Source organism: Meles meles, chromosome 2 (assembly GCF_922984935.1).
Source record: "Meles meles chromosome 2, mMelMel3.1 paternal haplotype, whole genome shotgun sequence".
Classification (NCBI taxonomy): Eukaryota; Metazoa; Chordata; class Mammalia; order Carnivora; family Mustelidae; genus Meles; species Meles meles.
The window spans coordinates 11229212-11247552 of NC_060067.1; the positions used below are offsets into that span (position 1 = coordinate 11229212).

Below are 18341 nucleotides of genomic sequence, written 5' to 3' on the forward strand. Positions count from 1 at the left end.
TATATATATTCACAGACTCCCCCTTGAAGGATTCTTACAGCACCACTACAATTGCTTACACGAACCAAACAGCTCAAGTTTGCTCACTCATAGGAATCTTGTTCAAGAAACAAATACATAGTCAAAGTACTAAAATTGATAAAAAGTATTTTTGAGACACTGATGAAAATTATTTTTGAGACACTGATATACTGGGTTTTATAATTAAGGGGGTATTTCATATTTCATATTGCTCAATATGGATGAGAATATTTTTGAAAACAAAATATGAAAATTGAGGCATTCACTATAGACTTCTTGGTAGCCTTCTAAAAATGTGTTTTTCTTCCCTTTAGATTCTTAAATCTTTGGAGGCCGTTTTAGACAATACCAGCATTCTGTGGAATTCCAGCTGATGTCTTCCAACCCTCGTTCATGTTCTGAGTCTGAGACTCAGAGCCAAAGGAAGCTGCCCAACTGAAAAACTAATCGTGAAAAGATGCAAAAGGCCTTAAAAACTACTTAAATACTGCCCTTAAAGACACACGAAAATGACTACTTTGTGTTCTGTGAAATTAATCCTCTCTAAAACCTTCTCAAGGCTAAGCCCAAATGGGAAAATAAAATCCTTTTCGGAATAAAGGGTGAGATCTGAGTCATGATAAGATCGCAATACAAGGTCAAGGGCAAGGAACCACTTTTCCCTAACCCAATCTGCTATGTGCAGTTCACCTCATGCCCTCTACTCTGCAGATATGCTTAAATACCAGGCAGATGTTGATAAAGAATTTCTCATTTCTAAACATTTCTGTCTCCATTATTTTAAACCTAGAGAATAAACATTAGCTAAGAAGCTACTACATAAGAAACAAAAATATTTGCATCTATGACTCAAATTAATTTTCTTCCTTACAGCATTGAGTTAGGAGAATTAAGGGGTACAAGCAGAAAACCTCTGATAATTTAGAAAAGGTTCTGGGAGAAAGTCACAAGTTAAGCGACCACAAAAGTCTCAAAGGTATTGACCGTGGAAATTTCAAATGGGTCATCACAGTTACCACAAATAACTTATAAAAAAAGCAATGGCCAATAGATCCCATGGGTAGGGATTACCTTATCAATCATGTTTAACCTTTCCAAGACGTTATCCTTTCTAAAGCATCCATATTCATTCAATAAGCACTGAAATGTAAAACTGCTTTCTCATCTATAATCTGTATTATTACAAAAAGATAATGTCTGACCAAATAATTTCTAGATATCATAGCCTGTTTAACATTATACCCTGATGCCCCTTGGTAAAACACCAAGTGTCTCAATTATGTCATGTACAATCTTATAGTCATGCTGTCTTAACTTCCTTTATTAAGAATTACTGCAATTTCCATAATATCTTAGTACATAATCAGTATTAATAGCGTCTTCATTATCAGTTAGGGCCAAATGTGATAAGTGACTTCAAATGTTCTCTTTAGAGGCTTAAAGACAAAGAGCTCTAAGTAGGCACCAGCATCTTTTGAAAGGATACCTCGCGGCAGGGAAAAAGTATTTTTTCCCCATAGAGTAGAGAAGGGGAACTGGGGTAGTAGGTAAGGATGAAAGGTTTCCGTGGTTGCTAACAGGTTAGAGTATGGGTTCTTTCTGCCTATCCCTGACCCTCCCAGCCTACTGTAACAATGAGGATGCTAGTGAGATACTAGTGGACAGGGTCTGACCATACCTTCATGGGTAGGCTCTGGGTCAGGTGTAAGTGAGATGTCATCCAGCTCTCGCAGGCAGAGCCATTCTCCGTCCATAGACACTCGGAATTTGCAAAGGTAGATGGTCTCCATGGCAGCCTGTGTGATCTTGTCAGTGGTGGGGGTTGGCATATCGGTTGGAGGCGTCAGAGCAGACATGATGACTCAGCTGGGACCACAACACACACACACACTCACACACGCACACACACACTCACACTCACCCCAACAAAAATAAATAAAACCTCCTCACCAAAAAACCCCAAATCCAAAGCTCTGGAACAAAGCTCTCAAGAAAAGGGGTGGGGGAGATTAAAACAAAACGCAAGGAAAAATGCCTTACAGTTTAAGAACCAATTGCTCGAGATAAACAATTCTGTACTATCTTTTCTCATAGGCTGTTCCTAGCACATAGCAAAAGAAGATGATGCCTGGTCTTCTCCTAGCTTCTCTCCGTGTATCTTCCCTTCCCCCTCCTTTTTCAGCTGAGCTATAGGCTTTAAATCCCGCACAGTCGATGCCACCTTAGCTGGCTTTCAAAAACTGGCCTCTGCAGGAATAAGTGAAAAATCCTCCTTTGTGCAGAAAAAAAAACCAAAACAAAAAAAATAACCAAAAAAAAAAAAATCCCCGAAAAATAAACCAATATTTTCAATTTGGCTTAAAAAAATCCTGAACTGCAGAAATCACTTCCAGGATCTGCTCAGATGAGCCGGGATGCTGAGTTCTAATAGGATTGGTTGTGCGCAGTAAGCAGGGTGTTGACCAAAATGGCTGACTAATGAACTGAACTGAAAATCCAGGCTCATGTGACCAGCTGCTCTGAACGTGGGGCGAGCAATTCCCAGGATGCTTTATAGATGCTGCTGATGCAGGGAGAGCAATTAGGCTGCTGTTCTCATCCTGTACAACCCACTTCCAGACTGTGCTAGTCAAACTGTGATCAGACATAACACAATGCACAGATCCTCATCCATTCCCTCACTCCGGGATAAAAGGGCTGGGTAACGGGAAGACAATTAACACTGGGTGGTACTCCGTAGCAAAGATGGGGAAAGAGGCAGATTAATTTAACAAGTCCATGATTCACCTCTAATCTCTTATTCTCATATACTAGCTATTAAAATTCTTTACTCTGCCAAAGGTGGTGTTTCAAGAAAAAGCTAAGGCAGATTTTCAAGTTAAATATCATACTCTAAGGCATTTATAATTTCTTTCCCCAAGGTACCAAAACCTGACTTTTCTACACTGGACAGAAGTGCAAGAAAGAAACTTGATGGTAGAAAAGCAAAATCCCTTCCAATTAATGGCACCCTCCCCCTTCTGATGCTGCTGTATTTACCAAGTGTCTGCATAAAGTATATCTTATGTTTCTTTTTTAAGATTTTATTTATTTGTTTGACAGAGAGAGATGCAGCGAGAGAGGGAACACAAGCAGGGGGAGTGGGAGAGGGAGAAGCAGGTTTCCCTCCGATCAGGGAGTCTGATGCAGAGCTCGATCTCAGGACCCTGGGATCTCGACCTGTGCAGAAGGCAGACACTTAATGACTGAGCCACCTGGGTGCCCCTGTATTATGTTTCTAGTCAGAAGATAAAGCTATGTTATATTTTTAAAAGCCTCTCATCCCGGAATATCCCAAAGGCATATTATCATATTCTCTTAAACCAGCCAACCAACTCACCCACCCACACCCCTATCTACTTACTATATTATCCAATGAGGCATTCATACCTTGGTAGCTCAAAGGTATTTGCTTTCTGAGCCACATAAACGACGAGATAAGGCATGATAAAGATTTTCTTTGAAAATGTTTTGGACAACTGAAAACAAATGTCTGTTCTATTTAAGGATCTGATTTTTTTTTAAAAGATTTTATTTATTTATTTGACAGAGTGAGAGAGATCACAAGTAGGCAGAGAGGCAGGCAGAGAGAGAGAGGGGGAAGCAGGCTCCCTGCTGAGCAGAGAGCCCGATGCGGGGCTCGATTCCAGGACCCTGAGACCATGACCTGAGCTGAAGGCAGAGGTTTTAAACCCACTGAGCCATCCAGGTGCCCCTAAGGATCTGATTTTAAGGAGAAACCTATAACTTTAAGAAATATATCCCAAGATGATTTATTATATACTAGGGATTTCTTATCAGAAGGATACCTTGATTTCTGAAAACTAAAAAAATTCTCCTTGAATATTATTATAATTGTATTTTATATACAATATATATGCACGATATATTACATTTACATATATATTAAAATTTCATAAATGATTCATCTTAATTTGAGGTTGATCTCAAAGAAATAATGCTAAAAACAAGACTGTAGATAAACAGGCATTTCTCATACTGGCAGAGGGAAAGCAAACCGGTAAATGTCAAAATGTATATATGTGTACGATCACTTACAACTAGGAAGAAAATTAGCAAGTAAGGAAAACGAAATATCCTAGGTTTGTTCATTTCTATTTAAATCTCCTCCACCATTATCCTACATCTCGACCCAGAGCTATTCATTCATTCATTCATTCCTTCAGTAAATACTCACTACGAGTATTCCACAAGCCAGGCAGCAGTCCAGGCACTGGGTGTGCAGCAGTAAGACCAGGTCACCTCTCCAAGGAGGCAGAGTTATGTATCCAAATACTGAACACAAGTCTTCACTTAACACATTCACATTTAATTACGGGTTGATTTCTTTCTAGTCAGACATTTCTATCTTACACATTAAAACTTTAAGGGGAATAGGTTATAGTTTCACTTTAAGCTATGCAATACTTCAAAATCTTGTAAGCAATCGTTAAAACCCTTAAATTAAACTTACACTGAATAGTTTCGGGAATCACAATGCCAAAGAGCCCGGCCTGTCTGTACACATGACATCAACACTGTAGGTCACTGATACATTCTTAAGATATAGAACAGTGAAAACAAAAAGAAGTTTGAACACTTGGTCATGTCCTGGGTCCATCAATACCTGAATTGAGCCTGTCACAAACCATGACAATCTTTTTACCAACCGACCAGGAAGCATTTACTCACTCCGAACACAGAGGGATTGATTACAACACACCAGCATAACAAGAACTTCTTGGCCAACGGCAGAGAAACCTGGTTAATATTCCTGCCCAAGGTCCTTCTTTCCAGGTAGAAGACCCCAGGAGGGAAGCTGAAGGGAGAGAAAAGCCTTCCTGCGTGAGCTAGCTTTTAGTTGCCCCAATCTATCAGCTGGAGGAGGTATTAGCAGGCATTTCAGAAATAAGAACTGTGGAAAAGAAGGAAATCCTGTATTTCCACTCTCTAAAGCGTATCCGCTCGCAGGTAAACACCCCAGGAGCTTCAGCAGGAACAGTTTCTCACTGTTCACAAGCCAAGAATTCACTATGAAAACAGGCACTATTTGTAAACTAATAAAAAGAATTCTGAACATTGTTTAGTACTAGCTTAGAATGTAAAGGTACCATTAAGTCATCAGTGAGACAAACCTTGGAATTTTCTCTTTTGCTCTTACCCGTGAATAAAGGCACATATTTGTAAGGTAGTTGTGAGGAGGACTGAGGTGTAGCCTGTGGCCCTAAAATAGAACTAACAGGCTTAAGTGAAATTCAAATCCAAGGTGATGATCTGAATAATACTATGTTCTGGCTGCTTACACAGCTCAAATTTTCCACATTGTAATTGATTCAAAGCAAATGAGATTCACATGTCAAAGTCAGAAGTCACATTCCTTTTAAAGAATATTTACTCAGCTACTATTATAAGAGGAAGCCTGATTTGTCATGCTCAATGTCCCTGTTATACAATGTGGAAAAATTATTACTGAAGGTAGCTATCATGTACTGAACCTCTGTTTTCCTGTAGGTCCTTTACAAATACCGTATCAGAGCCTCACAAGAACCCTGCAAAGCAGATACTGGTATCACGTCTTTACATACAAAAAAACCCAAAGCTGAGCCAAAATCACTCGTCCAAGATCACACAACTGGCAAGGGGCATACTGAGGTTTCAAGATCTGCCTTTCGGAGGGGAGGAGGCAGAGAGAGGGGGAACGAGAGAGTCCCAAGCAGGCTGTAGGCTCCTTATGTTGGGCTTAATCACAACCCTGAGATCATGACTTGAACCGAAATCAAGAGTTGGATGCTTACCCAACTGTGCCCCTCAGGCGCTCCCCAAACCAAAGTCCATGTTTTCTTTCATACCTTGACACGTCAGCACTCCAACCCAAGGATTAAATTTTAATTAGGGAAAATAAAAACTAAACAAAAAGCAAAACCAATTTAATACAAGGCACCATCCCCATAAAATTTCCCAAATATGAATTTCAACAAATTTAAGATTCGAGGAAGAGGAAATTTTTATTAGCTTTCACACTTTACAAACCATATATTTCACTGACGTTCTGGTCAGGTTTATAATAAGTATTTTCTGAGACACTGAGAACCCAGCACAGATCTCTCCTCCTGTGTGCTGAAACCAAATTCTTCCTGATCACCAGGAAGGATACACTACTGACCGTACCTCCACCTGAGGAAAAGAGCTAAAATAACCACGTTCCCTCCTCATCTGCTAACTTAGGGCCTATTAAGAACACTTGATAGAATCAGTAGTGTGAAAAGATAAATGAAGGGGGGAATTATTTTCTAAAATGACTTATTCCAGAACTTCTTTAAATAGCCAACTTCAATGTATGATTTTATTTTATTATTTTATTTTTTTAAAGATTTTATTTATTTATTTGAGAGAGAAAGAGTGAGAGAGAACATGAGAGAGGAGAAGGTCAGAGGGAGAAGCAGATTCCCCAAGGAGCCGGGAGCCCGATGCAGGACTCCATCCTGGAAGTCCGGGATTGTGACCTGAACCAAAGGCAGCCACTCAACCAACTGAGGCACCCAGGTGCCCAATGTATGATTTTAATCCTTAAAAACATAACCAGTATCCACAGAACCATCGCCCAACTGATGAAATGAACCAACAACCTGAATTTGTGCTCCTTCTCTCTTAATTCCTGCCTCCACTTTTGAGGCAATTACTTCTGAAGTTTGTGTAAATCATTATCTTACTTTAAAAACACTTATGAAAAAAAATTAAAATACTATTATGCATATATGGATACCTAAACAATATATTTAGTTTCATCTTCTTTTAACTTTATAGAAAGGGTTTCAGTCAACATTGCATTTTTATTATTATTATTTTTTAAGATTTTATTTATTTATTCAACAGAGAGAGATCACTAGTAGGCAGAGAGGCAGGCGGAGAGAGAGGAGGAAGCAGGCTCCCTGCCAAGGAGAGAGCTCGATGCGGGGCTCGATCCCAGGACCCTGGGATCATGACCTGAGCCGAAGGCAGAGACTTTAACCCACTGAGCCACCAGGCGCTCCAATGTTGCATTTTTAAAGACTCATCCACACCGTAGTGTGCAGCTACAGTGCACACCATCCTTTTATCTGCTGCATTATGAGGCAATATTCTTTTGGCTGCTGTATTATGAGGTAATATTCCATTGTATATGTGTTAAGAATTTCTGATCCATTTTCATGCTGATGAGTATATATGGGTTATTTCTAATCTTTTTTGGTTTCAAATGATGTTATTTAGATACTTTTCAGAAATAGATCCTTGTAGGCATGTAAATTCTTTTTTTTTTTTTTTAAGATTTTATTTATTTGAGAGACAGACATAATACAAGCGAGCGGAGAGGCAGAAGAAGAAACAGGTCCCCATTGGGGACAGCCCGCAGATTCCCGCACTGGGGGGGAGGGTAGGGCTTGAACCCAGGACCCTTGAGATAATGACCTGAGCTGAGCCCCTGCTTAACCAACTGATTCATGCAGGTGCCCCATGTATGTCAATTCGTGAACGATCTGAAGGTAAGAGACCATTTCACTCGCTTCTTTTACAGGGAGTTGTCTCCTCCTATTAGCGAGTTTCCATACTGCACATAATGGTGTTTTTAAAATGTATCAACTTGTGCAGCTCAATCGTTTGTAAAGCTCACAAATTCTACTTCCCAAGGATTCCTGGATCACAGTTTTACAACTTAGAAGAAAAATCCTACCCCCACGCCCCGCACATTTCACTAGTTGCTATTAGCACAGAAGGGTTTCTTGGATAAACTACCATCATGATGACGCTGGTGGAAGGTACAGATGTTTCTGTTAAATTATAAGATTTTTTTTTTTTTCTGAGAGACAAAAAGTGCACAAGGGGCGCGGGGCAGAGGGAAAGAAAAAGAGTCTTAAGCAGGCTCCATGTCCAGTGTGAGCCTGACGACACTGGGCTCCATCTCATGACTCTGAGATCATGACCTGAGCTGAGATCAAGAGTCCAAGCCTCTTGATCTGTGTGACTGAGCCACACAGACGCCCCTAAATTATAAGATTATTCAGCTGAATGATCATGATTTTTTCACATGTTCTCGTCCTCCCTCCCACGTCCCTCCCTCTCATTTCCTTCCGTCTCTCAAACAAAAATCTGTTATGTCCACCTCTAATGCTGAGATTTCTACAATGTTAGGTTTCTAACATTTGAATGACTCAGTACTACCTTGAAGTATTAACCGAGAATGGTAATAAGACTATAAAATGATTATAACTGAGAAGCTGAGTTATCATTATTTTGTTAGAAACAAACACCACCAGGAGTATTATAACGTATAATTTTTTCACTTGCTAAAATTAACCAGCATAAGACCAACTAACTCCTACCTTAATAACAAAAGCCAATTTCACGGCTAAGTGCCACAGGCAATGATCTACAGATGTAAGGCTGCCAGCAACTTAGTAGGGATTCCCGGCAAAAATATCCTGCTCTTGTCCCAATTTATGCAGCTATAAAATAAAACTAAATAACTAGCTTCACAAAGATCATGGGCTCCTTGAGAACCTTGCCTGCTTTGCACACCTCTTTATACATCTGCTTAAAACTAGTACCTACTAAATATCAGAGTCTCAATAGATACTTGGTATAAATATAGAACTCCAAAGCACTCTGTATTCTTGCAATGGTATGTTTTCACCCTCCTATTTCACCTTCACCATGAAAACCCCCAAGTTCTGCAAAATCAAGCTGTATTTATGCTGCAATAAACATGTCATTCTAACACAGGCTTTATTCATTTGTACATAATAGATTCATTCATTTATTATGCACAAGGCGCCTACTATGTGTTAATCACTGTAAACATGAAGAACAAGGTAATAGACAAGAAACAGGCAATTACAGGTTTTTAAGAAATTCCTAAGCCCTTGACACACAAATGACTAATCAGTGTTTTGTTTACATATATAACTATTTTCTCTAGCAAACTGGTGACTTGTGGATTTCACATGCATTTATTCAGTTAGCAAGCAGGGCTTTGCTGAGTAGAATGAGAAACTAGAGGGTTGCTGCTGTCTGAAATGGAGCCTTCAATTTAGGATGGGATTTCAGTAGTGGAGCTGATGAAGGAAGCTGAGAGCATGTGGACTGTAGAGCTAGAAGGCCCACAGCGAACCCTAGATTCACCACTTGGAAGCTGAGTAATCTTGGCAAATTATTTGCTTCTGTGCCTGCTTCTCCTTTTTTTTTTTTTTTAAATATCTTATTTATTTATTTGACAGAGAGAGGGAGAGCACAAGTAGTAGGCAGAGAGGCAGGCAGAGAGAGAGGGGGAAGCAGGCTCCCTGCTGAGCAGAGAGCCCAATGTGGGGCTTGATCCCAGGACCCTGAGATCATGACCTGAGCCGAAGGCAGAGGCTTAACCCACTGAGCCACCCAGGCGCCACCTGTGCCTAGTTCTTCAATGGCAAATGAAGATGTAATATCAATTACTTCCGAGTTAAAGGAAGTCATGTAAATAAAATGCTCAGCATGGCACTTTGTACAAAGCAAGCAGTCAGGAAATACCAGCCATTAGCATCACTGTAAGTGCTTGGGAACTCGGGGTTGCAGGGGTGAGAAGCTCACAGGACTGAGGTGAGGAAAACAAAAAGGAAATGTGAGCAAAGGGTATGCTGGGGCATCTCTCAGGCCTTGAGGAAGGAAGAAGAGATGGGTCGGAATTTTACCATTCATATCAGATGACCAGATTTCTTAAGATCACAAAAAAGGCAGGGGAAACAGATGCGCATGTCTTTGGAGAGTCCCTAAACAGATTTAAAGTTAGAGGAACCACATTCTAAAAGGCAGCTTGCTCAAACAACTTCTGCTTTCAACATGCCTCTTGCTGAGTGTGTGACAGTTTCTCTTCTCCTCTGTTGTATAGCGTTTCAAACTTTCCCACCTCTGCCCCACCTCCAGGCCTCTCCCTCTGACACCTGTTGCCTGTCAAGCCTACTTGGTATGGAGCAACTGCAGAACCAGTTAGTCATGAAGAGGGGCCCCGCAAACAGGGATACCAACTTGGCCAGAAACCCTTGACTGATGTTTTAGGAAGACCATGAACATTTCGTAATTATTCAGATGTAGCTATAGTAGAGGAGGGGACCATACTGGTACTCTCTCAAATATGACTGCTTTTAAAACTCTAAAAGCATTTCATTTCAGGGCGCCTGGGTGGCTCAGTGGTTTAAAGCCTTTGCCTTCAGCTCGGGTCATGATCCCAGGGTCCTGGGATTGAGCCCCGCATCGAGCTCTCTCCTTGGCAGGGAGCCTGCTTCCTCCTCTCTCTCTCTGCCTGCCTCTCTGCCTACTTGTGATCTCTGTCTGTCAAATAAATAAATAAAATCTTAAAAAATAAATAAAAGCATTTCATTCCTCCTAATTTCAAGCCATGCTTATGATACTCGACTGACTTCCCAAAATAAATGTTAAAGCGAATAGTTAAGCCACTTCACACTATAGGAAGAAGTTTCCATGTTAATAAGGTTTAGGTGTGACATCCTGCAAAATTCATTACAATGGGACTCCTTGGGGCACCTGGTTGGCTCAGAACATGTGATTCTTGATCTTGGGGTTGTGAGTTCAAGCCCCCATTGGGTGTAGGGCTTACTTATAAATAAGTAAGTAAATAAATAAATAAAATGGGATTCCTTTATTTATGATGGCTACATGTTACCTTTTGTACAATGATAAAGAGGCAGTATATCTCTTAGGCAATGCTCTTAATTATTTAAGGATTTTCCAAAAATATTAGATAACAAGTAAATAGCACATAGTCAATTCTGCTACACTCTCACCATCATCCTCCCAGACTTTTTACTATCTATCACCTACACTAGAAAAATGTTCCCTTAGCCTCTCTGTAAGATTCTACCTCGTTAACATAGATTTCTGTTAAAAGTCAAAAAAGGAAAAAGATATAAGACAGAATAAGTCAGGAGGATATATTTTGAGGACAATACTAGTCTTTTAGTCCGAAAAGTTGCTTTCTTTGCCCCCTTTCCTCTGCTCTCTCTCAGCAAATTTACTGCCTTCTACCTAAACTGATTAGAGGGAGCATATGATGATCAAGAACATGAACTATAGTATCATACTATGCAGGAATATGAATTCATTCTCTGTACCTCACTTAAAAAACTGCAGTATAAACAAATATTGAATCATTATGTGGTATATGCAAAACTAATATAATGTCATATATCAATTATACCTCACAAAAAAATAAACAAAAGGCCAGAAATCTGTGCTAATAAGACATCCAGGTGATTCCGACAAGTGCTAAAATTTGAGATAAGAACTATCCTAAAACCACAGGATCTGTGTCTCCGGAATGTCAACTTCTAAATCCAAGGTAGCTCTAGCAGAATTTCTGTATTTTATAATAATTTAGAAAAGTTATTTAGAGATACTAAATCAAATATTCTGGTGAAAAACATGTTGTATCCATCTATGTATATGAATTCTATATGGACTACTCCTCCTTCCCATTTTTTTCTTTTCAGTTTTCATTGTTAAGGAGAGTAGTTTTATGTATTGGCACTTCTACCTATTGGAAATACTATGCAATTAAAAAATCGGTAAGTATTGGGGCGACTGGGTGGCTCAGTGGGTTGAGCCTCTACCTTCGGCTCAGATCATGATCTCAGGGTCCTGGGATCGAGCCCATATCAGGCTCTCTGCTCATCGGGGAGCCTGTTTCCTCCCCTCTCTCTCTCTGCCTGCCTCTCTGCCCACTTGTGATCTCTGCCAGCCAAATAAATAAATAAAATCTTTAAAAAAAATCGGTATGTATTGATACATGTGAACTTTCTAGCTCTCTGCACGGCACACAAAAATATTCCATAAATGGCAGCTACTGCTAAGTACTACTATTATCTTACTACTCACATTCTTTATCTATAGTTGTTTGGGTTATAGAACTATAGTTAAACTTTATCTAATGGAGTCTTTTTGGATCCTCCGGTATCCAGAATGAAGCTAAGATCAGAAATAAGAAAAAAGAAAACTCTGTCTGTAAGAATCAACCGATGACGATCAGGAGGGGAACCGTCAAAACAAAGTCTCAGAGATAACCTCTAATATTCTGAAATCATAGCTTTGTCAATCTCAGAGCGTGCTCTGACTTTTTGATAATGCCAGACCAGAGGAGCCAACAAAAGGAGGCAGGAGGAAGGGGAGAAGTGAAAGTTTAGGCAGCAGTGGTGATAAAAGCCAATTTGCAAAGGGGAAGCAGCAGACAGGTTACCGCAGCCACAGGACACAGGAAATGGGGGCATGACCCAGCTCAGGTCACCGCAGCTGTGGGTGGAAGGGACCCACCTGCATTTAGCTATTCCTGAGTCCTGGGGAGCCTGGGTGGCTCAGTGGGTTAAGCCTCTGCCTTCAGCCCAGGTCATGATCTCAGGGTCCTGGGATTGAGCTCTGCATCGGGCTCTCCGCTCAGCGGGGAGCCTGCTTCCCCCTCTCTCTCTGCCTGCCTCTCTGCCTACTTGTGATCTCTCTCTCGCTGTCAAACAAATAAACAAAATCTTTAAGAATAAATAAATTAATTAATAAATCCTCCGGAGTCCTAAACTCCAGTTCTGGTAGTCACTAACCTACAATTAAATACTGTCTGAAGATGCTACATTTCTGAAGGATGGAGTTGGTTGTTGTTTTTTTTTTTTTTTAATGGGTGTTTATAGAGGCCTATAGATAGTGATCCTTAACACAGGTGTAAGCATTTTTTTTTTTCAGGGAAAGCATTAATATAGTTGGCAAAGAGCTGAAGACTTGTGAATCACAGCACTGTAAGCTGAGACACTGCTCTGCTCTACGTTCATTATACTGAAAAGCTGTCTTTAAAAGAGTCACAACTCAATCTGCCATTCTCAAATCCACCAGTATAAAGATGGGTGCTCAAAGTGCTGGGGTTCTGATGGTTCAGTCCTACCCCCAGGACTTCTGAGTTTGAGCAGGTGCCTCTCTACTTACGAAATAGGATAAAGTAGTTTTGTCTTTTCAAAATTAAAAAAAAAACACAAAAAACATGTAGGAGATGAACCGATTAATGTGTATTCAACTGCTGACCACGTGTAATGCTTTATGGAATACTATTAATTGATGAAAAAAGAAGAAAGAGACAAAAAACCAGAAATGTCCATGGAGGATAAATTAAGATCAATGAATAAATATATACATATACACACACAATAACATATGCGCATGTACATTTATATATATTTTCATATTGTGTGTATGTGTACAAACTAGACATAACACTTTTTTCTTCCCTTACTCATTCCTGCCTTTATACATAAATGAGAAGTTCCTTCCCCAACTCATGGATTCTTAAAGTGCATCTGTGGATGTTTCCAGAAGCCTCATTCTCGGAACTTTCCTGGGCCCAACCAAGGTATTCACTGTTAGGTACAGTGAACTCCCAAGTGGGTGATCAGAGTAATGCTGTCGGGCCTTCACACTTTTTCTTCTTTCCATTCTATTCCTAGTCCCTTCCATCATCTCAAAACAGCACATACAAATACAGAAAGAAAGCTGCTTCTTTGTTGCGTTGGACTTTTTTCTTTCTTTCTTTTTTTGGTACACTGCTGTAATGAGATAAGACAAGGGCAAGATGCAGGCCATTTGCATGTCACTGTCATAAACATCAATGCTGGCTACAGCTCTGGGAGTTGGAAGAAGGAACGAGTAAGCGTCAACAGAAGCTGATAACCATGTACACGCGGGAGTGCCTCTTCGGCAACACCAAGAAGCCGTCTCTTATTCATGCTGCCATCCATGAGAAGACTTCAAAAGTTGGGATGGAAAAGGAAGGCATTAAAAGTACTGCACCATGGCACAAAGGTAGCTCCTTCCTATACAGTTTATGAGAAACTGGTATGGAAGGTCCTACACAAGGGTGAAAAGGCCTCATGCAAGAGGAATACATACATGTCTATGAATTCACGTGAAAGTTCTCGAAGAAAACTCACCAAAACTCAAAAGTGATAGCCTCTGGAAAGAAATGGGGGTGGTGTGCCCCACCCCCAGAGGAAACTGTACTTTGTACTCAATGAGCCCAGGAAAGTTCCGAGAATGAGGTTTCTGGAAACATGTTTAAATGTAAACATTTAAACAATGAGAAGATTTATGTGTTACTTGTAATTTTTATAAATCAAGTATTTTTTTTTAAAGCATCGAGATTTCAAAGCTAGAAGCATCAAAATTTTACCAGATCAGCACTCCAAGACTCAGAAAGGGACATGATCCAACAAGGCACATCAGAAGCCTTCTTTCATATGGCTTCGAGCATGCTGAATATTTTATGGACATTACATCTAGCAGGATTTTACACTGAAACCCTATACATCACGAACTCTGAAAAGTTTAGGCTACTTCGCCCCCCTCCCTCCCCACACACATTTTTTTTTTTTTTAAATATTTTATCTATTTATGTGACAGAGAGAGAGGTCACAAGTAGGCAGAGAGGCAGGCAGAGAGAGAGGGAGAAACAGGCTCCCCACTGAGCAGAGAGCCCGATGCGGGGCTCGATCCCAGGACCCTGAGATCATGACCCGAGCCGAAGGCAGAGACTTAAACCACTGAGCCACCCAGGCGCCCCCCCCCACACACATTTTTGCTCTTCTTCATCAGTGTCATTCAAAACAAAGCTGCTGAACTCAAATGTAAAGGTTAATTTTTCAAATCTCTGAATACAGGTAAGATTTCTAAAATAAAAAGATGACATTGACTTAATATACAATACCTCGAAGTTATTATATATTATGCACTTTTGGCAAATAGAATAGCAAGAGTTAAAAACTAGGTGTTGAGGAGGCCAACATTCACCGGGTGTTGACGTTGAATCCAAGTACTGCCCTGGTGACTGAAATGAGAAATCTTAAAACTGTTCTAAGGTTACTCAAGTCAACAGCCAGGAGACCCAGAGTTCTGATACTCAAGTACATCATAGAAAGTAATACTGCACTGAGCACCCAGAAATGTTGTAATTAATATACAGAGTACCCCTTTTTCCAAGTATGACTGTGTTCTGAAGTAGATATAAAATAACAAGATAAAAATAAAAAGTCAAGAACTACTTTAATACACTACTACTACTACTGTAAGGTAGAGACTAAGAGATCACAGGTATGAAACTTCAGTTTGAAGTCTTCCATTCCTGATCTTGATCATGTTTAGGCCCTAATTTTCTAACAATAAAGAAAAATAAAGCCAACCCTTAATAGGGGGAAGAATCAAATTAACCTAAATTCAGATAATCCCCACGAATGACACTGGCTAACAGCTGAAAATTTCTTCTGTTAAACTTTGTACCAGAACTGTTGAGAGAAAAAATTGATAGGACTGTCTTCACTCTATAGTGATAGTTAATAGGCAAATTACACAGAAATAAAAATTTAAGGATAAAAAAGGGGCTGTGCTTTAATAAACAAACTAGAAAGCAGATTCCTTAGAAAACTGAAAGCACCATGGTCAATATTCTTACCTCCACCTCCTCTGCTTATTAAAGGACTAATTTCTTTTTTTTTTTTTTTAAGATTTTATTTATTTATTTGACAGACAGAGATCACAAGTAGGCAGAGAGGCAGGCAGAGAGAGAGTGGGGGAAGCAGGCTCCCCGCTGAGCAGAGAGCCCGACATGGGGCTCGATCCCAGGACCCCAGGACCACGACCCGGGCTGAAGGCAGAGGCTTTAACCCACTGAGCCACCCAGGCGCCCCTAAAGGACTAATTTCTACTGGAGATCAGCACAGACCACTCCAACACACAAACTATGGTTTCACTAAGACTGTTAGTCAGGGGGCGCCTGGGTGGCTCAGTGGGTTAAAGCCTCTGCCTTCAGCTCAGGTCATGATCCCAGAGTCCTCGGATCGAGCCCCACATCAGGCTCTCTGCTCAGCGAGCAGCCTGCTTTCCTCTCTCTCTGCCTGCCTCTCTGCCTACTTGTGATCTCTCTCTGTCGAATAAACATTAAGGAAAAAAAAAAAAAGGCTGTTAGTCAGTGGTCAGTGTTGGCCCTCTTTCTAGGTAATGCAGAAAAGGTCACACAGGACTACTACCTCCCCGGAATCCAATGACCCCTAACCTAGAGAACGATGCCATCAGTTTCCAAAGTCTGGGGTTTGCTTAAAGAGCAGGAGCTTGGTAGTCAGGGAATCTGGGTCAACTTCATTCCTTCTCCAAGGCTGTGACTTGGGACAGGTCACTCAATACTGACCCTTAGCTTTATCTGAAAACGCGGCATCGTATCTGTCTCACAGAGATGTGAGGATTAACTCTGATGATCACAGCACACGCACACAGAAAATATTCGACTAATGTTAATCTTCTCATAGGGGATGGATGGGGGGTTAGAAAAGGCAAAGTCGGGATTTCTTGGTTGCGCGGAGCAGTTAAAAGGTTTGCTGTGGCGATCAAAGAAACCTTTAGCTCTGTCTCTGGGAAAGAGAGATCCCCTCATCCCTTTGAGCAAGTTTCTCCCCCTTTTCAGAACTCACACAGCAAAGTATTTGACATTGACGGCACGCCTTGTGTCTTCAGCCGCATTTTCATACTGTAAGACCCTGTCTTGTCAAACCTCCCAGTCTTTTTCTACACGTTGCCTGCTCTAGGGTCCCGCTCACGGCAAGCAGCAACAAACATCTGTGGCCCGACAAAGCACAAAGTGGGGTCCGCTGCAATCGAGGGCTCCCGCGTCCGGGCTGCCAAAAGGTGGAGGCCGCTTCCTGCCGAACGCTCCAACCTCGGGAGCGGCCCCTGCAAAGCCACACATCCCCTTCTCGACATCTCGGGTACTGGTCCCGATTTCTCTTCCCGATGCGGGGGGACGAATCTGTGGGATCTACCGCCGTGGCGTGAACGCTCGTAAAAATGTTACTGGTACAGCTGAGGCCGCCCGGCCGGCGGCGGCGGCGCAGCCACACCTACTCCGCAGCCGCGGCGCCGGGAGCCCTCCCAAGGCGGACCGCCGCGGCCGCCGGGTCTCCGGGCGCCGCCCCCTCCTCGGCATCTCCCGGGAAGGCTCCCAGCCTGGGACCCGGGGCCGGGATCCGGCGAGCACGTGGGAGGCCGGCGAGGACCAGCGCCCGGGAGGGGAGGCCGGGCGGGAGCCCGCGGCCTGGGGAGACGCGGAGGTAAACAGTTCGGCGGCCGGACCGCGGCAGTTCCCCGCCCCCCGCACCCTTCCCGGCCGAGTCCCCCCCCCCCCCCTTCCCGCCGCCACTCACGGTGCTTGCCGCCGCCGCCGCCGCCGCCGCTCGGGTAGCTCAGCAGCAGGAAGGGCAGCGGGGAGCCCGGCGACGGCGGGGTCCTCCAGGCGCGCTGCTGCTGCGGCGGCGGGCGCGCTGCGAAGCCGGCGCCTCCATCGCCCGGGTAGAGCAGGAAGAAGGGGGCGGCCACCGGCGAGCCGGGCTCCGACTGCCCCGCGGGGGAGGCCGGCGGCGGCCCCGCCTCGCCCTCGCGGTCCGCTCCCCCGGCTGGAGCGCGGCGCGGCTCCTCCGGCAGCTGCTCCCCGCCCCTCGCCGGCTCCTCGCTGCAACTTTCCGCGCCGGAGGCGGGTGGCGGCGAGGTCTCAGCCATGCTCGCTCCTTCCTTCGCCGCCGCCTGCGACTCGCTCCCGGGCGTGGGCAGGGGAGCGGAGGGTCACGGCGGCGAGCCGCCTCCTCGTCCCGTCCGCGCCGCCGCCGCCACCTTTCTCCTCGGCCGCGGGCCGGCGTCTGGGCTCCGCGGCGCCGTCTACAGGCCGCCCTGCCGGGGTCCGAGCCAGCTGGAGCGGCGGCCCCGCCCGACGGCGCGGTCCCCCTACGGCCTCCTCCTCGCGCGGCTCCTCCCGCCCCGGCCCCAGCCAGCGGCGCGGCTCCCCTAGGGGGCGGCGTCCTCCTCTTCCCACATCCCACCTTCCGCTTCCCTCCGCCGGCGGGGGCCTCCCTCCCGACCCGAGGGGAGGAGACGGCGCCCGGGGCAGCGTCCTTACCCGCCCCGGGCCCGGCCCCCTGGGGCCGTCAGGGGTGTCCGTCCCCCGGGGCTTGAAAGGTGGGCGACCGGGCGAAGTGGCCGGCGGCGTTTTCCCGGGCCGCCGCCTAACTTCAGCGGGAGCGCGGGGGCGCCGCGATCGGGGTGGGAGAAGGGGCGAAGCTAATTTTGAAAAGGAGCCTCCCTCCCCGCGGGCATTAAACTGTACCATTTGCCTTTCGCACACGCGAACTTGAACCGTTGATTCACGGTTCTCATTTCTGAGCTCCTTCTGGGAGAAGCTCGAGGGGGGTGTCTGC

The 18341-nt window shown here is 43.7% G+C and overlaps 1 protein-coding gene across 8 annotated transcripts in view; it reads right to left on the reverse strand.

Moving 5' to 3' along the window:
* Positions 1 to 17930, reverse strand: part of RUFY3 (RUN and FYVE domain containing 3) — an 82842-nt gene extending 64912 nt beyond the window's left edge. For 2 of the 8 annotated variants that reach the window (XR_006817483.1, XM_045998310.1), the window contains exon 1: positions 17298 to 17927. Coding sequence is in view for 7 of the 8 variants with exons in the window: in XM_045998310.1 (XP_045854266.1) it covers positions 17298 to 17649 (352 nt within the window). In the remaining variant the exon portion in view is untranslated. Of the gene's footprint in view, positions 1 to 1699; positions 2559 to 17297 lie in introns of those variants that run through there. The other 6 variants (XM_045998304.1, XM_045998305.1, XM_045998306.1 and 3 more) reach the window with 6 other exon arrangements.
* Between the last annotated feature and the right edge of the window lie 411 nt (positions 17931 to 18341).